We start from the raw sequence: 6,826 nt of genomic DNA on the forward strand, positions 1-6,826 counted from the left end.
TTGGGATGGCAGGACATCCCTGCAGGGCCACAGGTGCAGACCAGGACCCCAGGATTATGATAGGGTGTAGGGGGCCTCCTATATGTCTCTGGGTTCAGCCTCCAGGCCAGTGCCTGTGCATCCTTGGTGGGGGTCTCCACTGCTCCTGTGTCCCTTCCAGAGGCTGCTGGGCATGGAGACGTAGACTCCTCAGCCAGGTATCCCAGGATGCGCCTTGAGCCCTAGCAGTGGTGTAGACTAGTGCCCTCTTCTACACAAGACACCTTCCACCATGAAAAGAAGCTGTGCCAAGACCTATCAGCCTTCTAGCTTCCAGACCAATCAACCCTGTCCTATGACCCTGGGCACTCCTCTCCCAAACTCTTTCCAACCTGATGGCAACCTAGGAATTTTCTCAAGTCCCCAAGTTTCCTTGGGAACCATTTCTGTCCCAGGAGCCAGGAGTAAATTAGCACCTGGTCCTATTACTCTAGCAGCACCCGAGGCATCCCAGAGATCATGTGACAATTCCATGTGCAGCCTCTTGGAGAGGAAGGATGGTGTACTTGCTCAGCCTCCAGACTGGGCGGCAGAGAGCCTGGGCTCCAGTCTCTCTCAGGAGATGGCAGGCCTGCAGAGCTCTTGAAGCATCATGCAATATGACTAGCATCTTGGATGCAGATCACTACATGCCAAGGACCCTACATAGCCCAGCCTCTCTGGTTGCCCATTGAGTTCTCTTGTCCCTGCATGGCTGAGAAGCCCTGACCCAGGCTGAGAAGGTGGTTGCTCTGAGAGTCTGGAAGCAGACCGTGGTCTTGTCACTTGGAGGCTGACTGGCTTCAACTAATCTACTGGTATCCCTAGTCCTTATTCTCTGTGTTTGCACAAAAGCTACATTGGACAGTAATCAGCATTACCACCACTGTACCAGTCATCAAATATACCTCTTCCTCATTGATCCGTCTCACCTACAAAAGCGGTAAGATCAAGGCTAGGGGTGGTGGCACACATCTTTAACCCAGAACTCAGGAGGCAGAGGCAGGTGACCTGTGAGTTCCAGGCCAGCTAGGGTTACATAGTGAAACCTGACTCAAAAAAAAAAAAAAAAAAAAAAAAAAAAAAGGGTATTCTGCAGGTGAGGAACTGAGACTCTGAGACTTGGAGGATAATCCTGCCTAGCTGGTGAGTGACAGAATTAGAACTTGAACACAGACATGGCCTTGGACCTCAGAACCTTGTAACTACCTGTCTAAGCTTCCTCTGGGAATCTTCACTGAGTCCTGTAGGAGGTCACCAGAGAGCTCAAGCCTTGTCCAGGGCAGTCCTGGGCAGTGGTTGGGAGAACAGGCTGGGGCAAGGCTGGCCATAGCCTTAGACATCAGCCCAAGCTGGGAGCAGAGCCATGGCAATGATGCCTGAGAAATGAATGAATGAATGAATGAATGAATGAATGAATGAATGAATGAATGAGTAAAGGACTGAGTGTTAATTCCAGGCTCTCTCACCAGTCATGCTGCTCACTCCCAAGCCTTGGCTTGGAGGTGGGAGCCCACTGGATGAGCTGCATTCTGGCAGTTTCTTGATACTGAGGCCTGACCTCCCTATTGCTCTCTGTCCTTACTCAGCTGGGTCTGTGCCCTTGGTCTCTGCATTGCTAAAGCTTTCCCTTAGCCAGAGGATGAATGGGAGACAGGAAACCCTGAATCCACATAGGGCTGAACAGAAGCTGTCCATAGGAGGACATACCATCTTGGAGTAGAGAGGCCAGGTATCCCTGGCCTATGTCCTCCCTGCCCATAGACATGAGATGTATTGAGTACTAGGTCTGATGACTGAGCTGTGGTTAGCTTTTCAGACAGGGCCCAAGGATTCTTTCTAGGAAAATGACAAACAGACACTATCTTGTCACTCTGTTGCCCAGAGCAACCCTCTCCATGGCTGAGTTGGGAGCATTTAGATTTGGCTTGAACAGTAAGGTTCAGGTGGAGGTTACTATCTGGCTCTCCTAGTCAGCTCATGGGCAGTTGGGTCCCAGATCTAAATCCAAGAGACACTGCCAAACCCAGGATAGACCCAGTGCATGGCCCAGTGAAAGGACTGATAGAGCTGGGTGACAGCCTGTCTCCAGAGTGCCCCAGAATGGCCTCCTACCCTGAGGACTCTACACAGGGAGTAGCAGATAGTCAATAAATAGTTGTGGAGATAAGACTTGGAGAGAGCTGGTACTCCCAATATTGGTCCACAGCCAGGTCAAAGCTGGTCTCTGTCTAGGGGGCCTCCTGGCCAGAGGTAGAAGAATCTACCATGCTCTGTGGAGCTAAAACCCCAACTCTCCAACCCAGACAGCATCCTAGGAGGAGCCTATGGGAGCCCCAAGAGCTGACCCCCTCCCCCAGTCCTGAGCCAAGGGGATCCCACCCCACAGTGAGAGAATAATGACCATAATGAGAGCAGTCACCCACACACATGTGCACAGCGCTTTACAGATTACAAAGTGTTTCACATACATCATCTCATCAATTCCTCACAACAGCCCTGTGAGGTAGGCAGGGCAGGGATAATGTTCCCATTTGTACAGATGTGGAGACTGAGGCTCAGAGAGAGCCAGTGACCTGCTTGAAGTCACACAACAGTGAGCAGCAGAGCTGGGACCAGAGGAGAAGACTCAGGCCTGCCTCTGGCTCCTGACTCCACTGACTGTGCTGTTCCCCCAAGAGGACCCCAGCCCGTCCTAGTTTCAGCCACACCCGAGCCTGGCCCCACCTCCCCTTGGCAGTGCTGCCTGGCAGCCAGCAGACAGACCCCACCCACACTGGGCTATCCTGTCCCCTCCCCTACTTCCTGCAAAAAAAGCCAGCTAGAGCTGGGTCCTGGAACTCCAAATGATGCCTAGCAGAGTGGGCCAGAGGGTGGGGCTGGAATCTCCTTCCCTGTTTTCCTGAGTGATCCCTCCCCACGGGGGAAGAGAAGAGAAAGGAGGAAGAGGAGGAGGAAGAGAAAACAAGAAACTGAGTTGGAAGGCGGCCCCGGGGCCATCAGGACATCAAAAGTTTGCATTCCGACTAGCTATAGGAAATAGTTTTTTCTTTTTATTATTTCAAGTTTTCATAAAAATCCATAATTATTGAAACCCAAGTTACAGAGGAAGTTTGTAACTTTTTTTTTTTAATTGAATTATTGACTCTGCCGCGTGTTGGTTCCTCGGCTTTGGATTCGTCTGTCAACTCTGGCCCCTGTGCAGGTGGGGTCCTCATGCCTGGCCTTCTGAAGTCCTGGTAGAAGGAGAGCAGGCGGTGAGGGCTGGCGAGGCAGCAGGGGCACGTGGTGGGAGGAGGGGAAGAGTGGGCGAGGAGGGCAGGCAGGAGGTGGGAAGGCCTGGTAGTGAGTGGGCAGCAACCCAGCTCCTTCCCTGCCCAGTTCCGTTTCGGGTCCCTGCGCCCCAACCCCGCCCCGTCCTCATATCATCTTCATGTTGAACTTGCGGGGTGCATCAGCAGAGCTGATGCCTGCGTCCGATTTCCGGGGCACATACTCAATTTCGATGTTGTGCTTTGTGTTGCCTTTGCCCCGGCTCCAGAGAAACAGCAGCACCAGGCAGAAGAGGACAACGCCCAGGAAGGAGATGAAGCCCATGGTGGTGGCGATGATGAGTGTCTTGATGTCGAAGGGGAAAGGCACGGTGGCGCGGGTGCTGTTGGCCTCTCCCTCGCCTGGCTGGTTGGAGATGAAGGCGAACGTCTTGTTGGGCTGATGGGGCCAGTCAGGCGAGTAGCTGCGCACATGCAGGTGGGCAGGCATGGAATCGTTGCCACCAGCATTGGCTGCGATGCACAGGTACGTGCCGTTGTCCTGTACCTGGGCGTAGCGCACCTCCAGCGTGCCATCAGGGAAGACTGTGAGCCGCCCATTGCTCTTAGCTGAGACCAAGTGCTTGCGCGGTGAGAGCCAAAGGATGGCTGGTGGAGGGTCGCCATCCGCCCGGCACACAAACTGCACCGTGTGGCCCTCATCTACAAACACCTGCTGTGCCTTGCGGTCCCGGATGTGGGCCCGGCGGCAGGTGAAGTAGTTGGGCAGGAGTACATCTGGAAAGTCCTTGAACTCCTTGCCCTGCACGAACTCAGGTGTGGCGCAGGTGGGTTGCTGCCTGTTGAAGTTGAGCCGCCAACGGCGCCGGAACACCCACAGCAGTCGGCAGTCACAGGCCAGTGGATTGGAGTCCAGGATGAGCGTCTCCAGGTTGCCCACTGAGTGGAAGGCCGATTCCTCCAGGGTGGTCAGCTGGTTGCCAGAGACATTGAGCACTCGTAGGTAGTTGAGCCCACGGAACGCATAGGGCTCCACCACGGCTAGCTGCCCACCCACCAGCTGGATCTCCTGCAACCGCAGCAGCTCATGCAGCATGGAGCCCTCGATGGTACCGATGGGGTTGTAGGAAAGATTGAGGAAGCGGAGATAAACCAGATGGCGAACGGCCAGATAGGGTACCGCGGTCAGGTTGCAGTGCGTGATGGACAGGGATGTCAGGTTGAGGCCATAGAGGCAGTTGGGGGTCATGGTATCCAGGTAGGGCCAGTGGGAGATCTCTAAGACTTTGAGTCGATACAGCCTCTTGAAGGAGTAGTCCCTGATGGCGTTGATGTTGAGATGTCGTAGCCGCAGGACAATGAGGCCATGCAGGTGGGAAAGTGCCTCAGTGGGGATGGAGGTCAGATTGCATTTCTCCAGAGTCAGCTGCTCCAGGCTGTTGAGGCCGCTGAAGGCTCGATGGGAGATGTAGACGAGGTCGTTGTCGCCAACCTCCAGCGACTTGAGGTTGTATAGGTCTTGGAACATGTAGTCCAGCAGGATGACAATCTTGTTCTCACTGATGTCCAGCTTGGTCAGGTTGCTGAGGCCGGTGAAGACACCCAGCGGGATGAGCTTCAGGCGGTTGCTGCGAAGCCCCAGCGTCCGCAGGTTGAAGAGGTTATTGAAGGCGCCAGGCTCCACGGCGCTTACGATGTTCTCATTGAGCTCCAGCTCCTCCAGGTGTGGGAAGCTGGCGAACTCGTCCTGGTTGAGTGTCTTGATGCGGTTTTTGCCCAGGTCCAGCAGGCGAGTCTCGGTGGGGATGCCCTCGGGCACCGCTACAAAGCGCTTTCGGTGGCAGAGCACTGCTCGGTCCTGCGCTGAGCACTCGCAACGGGGCGGGCAGCCTGTGGCAGAGCCTGACAGCACAGAGCCCAATACCAGCAGGAGGATGGGCTGCCAGCAGGCCAGGAGGGGGCTGGGCATGCTTCTCACGCCCCCCGCCAGCATCCTCTCGCTCACCTGCGGCCGGAAGAAGCACAGGACAAAGGTGACAATGAGCAGGCAGTGCTTGGCTGGACCCCACCTCACCCCCATCCCAGATGGAAAAGTTGCAGAGGCAGAACAGCTCTGTCTCCTTTAGGGGTCACAGACAGTTTACTCTAGGCATGTCCTGAGTCTCAACTCACTCAGAGCCCCATCAGCAATAAAGCCAGTCTTAATTCACAGAGGCTTAAAGGGCTTAAGGCCAGGTTTCTGGGAATAGTCCTGAAGGTGAAGGGAGACCACACCTGGGCCTAGCCCAAAGGGCGAGGGCTCCTTAGGCTTCTAGGCACTCTACCCTGGCAGTTACCATGATACGTTCCACCCAACTCTGCCACTTGATTCCTGGCTGGCCTACAAACCCTGGGTACCTGTAGAAGGCACCAAATCTGTTCCAAGGTGGGGCACCTGAAGAAGCCTCTGCACCTGAAGATCTCACCTGGCGCCCTGTGGGTCCTGTGAGCCCTTGACTACCTCTTCTACAAGGACCTAACCCTGATCAGATCAGCTACTCAACCCAAGGCATGAGTGCTGCCTGCATCCTTCCTAGAATGTTGCTTTACTAGACTGTAGAAATCCTGTTTTGAAGACCCAGCTGAACCTGAGAAGACTTACCTGATTCCCAAGATGAAGGATTCACCCTTTAGAAGTCTATCCATTTGCCTCTCTGGGTTCCCATCACCTCTCCCCACCACCAGGCTCCTCTAGTTACTGGTCTGACCTCTAAGACGAGGATAGGTAGTCTTACATGTGCCCACCCACACTGTAGCACTGAGCGTATAAGACTGGTTAAAGCTGGGTCCCAAGACATGCTGAACTCGGTGGGAGGTGACAGACAGGGTGGGAGACTGCCGGGGGTTGCAAGTGGAGTGAACCCTGCATAGCTCTGCCCTCCCTGGTGCTGCCTGCCTTGCCTTCTGCTCCCTCTGGGGAAACCAGCCTGGAGATGGGGTGGGGAGGAGCCAAGAGGCCTTCAGGGATGCAACAATGCAATGGCCGGCTGCAGCCTTCTGCCACCAGTGGGATGAAAAAGGCTACAATGCTCATCACCCTTGCTTCTGGCCCTAGTGGCTATACTGCTGCAATCCCGTCCTATACCCATGGCTCTGTGGAGCTTACTGCAAGACTGGGAGGCCAGGTCTGGGAATCCCATCTGTGCCCAGTTTGGGCTTTCCCCCACCCCTTGACACAGCCTCTGCCTTCAAGCCACAATTTGTCATAGCCATCATCCATGCCAACTAGTAAGGCAACTGAGGCTCTGAGAGACTGTGACTGCCACTCAACCAGTAGCAGGGACCAATTTGGATCAAGCTCTGGCTCCTCACACTTTCAAGTGCTCTGCTGGACTTCAGGAACTGACAGGTATTTCCTGGTTGTTGATGGACTAAGTGACTGATTAGCCAGAGAGAACTCATGGTGTCAGTGACATGTTATGGAATCTGCACAGTTTTGTTATCCCAAGGGTCTTGTCTCCCTCCCTCTCCCTCTCCCTCTCCCTCATTCTCTCTCC

General features: G+C 54.6%; 1 protein-coding gene across 1 annotated transcript; it reads right to left on the bottom strand.

Moving 5' to 3' along the window:
* Positions 1-3,438: 3,438 nt before the first annotated feature.
* Lingo1 (leucine rich repeat and Ig domain containing 1) lies at positions 3,439-5,292 on the bottom strand. The gene has a single exon (XM_035444505.1). The coding sequence runs from the start codon at positions 5,281-5,283 to the stop codon at positions 3,439-3,441; it is 1,845 nt and encodes a 614-aa protein (XP_035300396.1). The 5' UTR covers positions 5,284-5,292.
* Between the last annotated feature and the right edge of the window lie 1,534 nt (positions 5,293-6,826).

Source organism: Cricetulus griseus, chromosome 4 (genome assembly GCF_003668045.3).
Source record: "Cricetulus griseus strain 17A/GY chromosome 4, alternate assembly CriGri-PICRH-1.0, whole genome shotgun sequence".
Taxonomy (NCBI): Eukaryota; Metazoa; Chordata; class Mammalia; order Rodentia; family Cricetidae; genus Cricetulus; species Cricetulus griseus.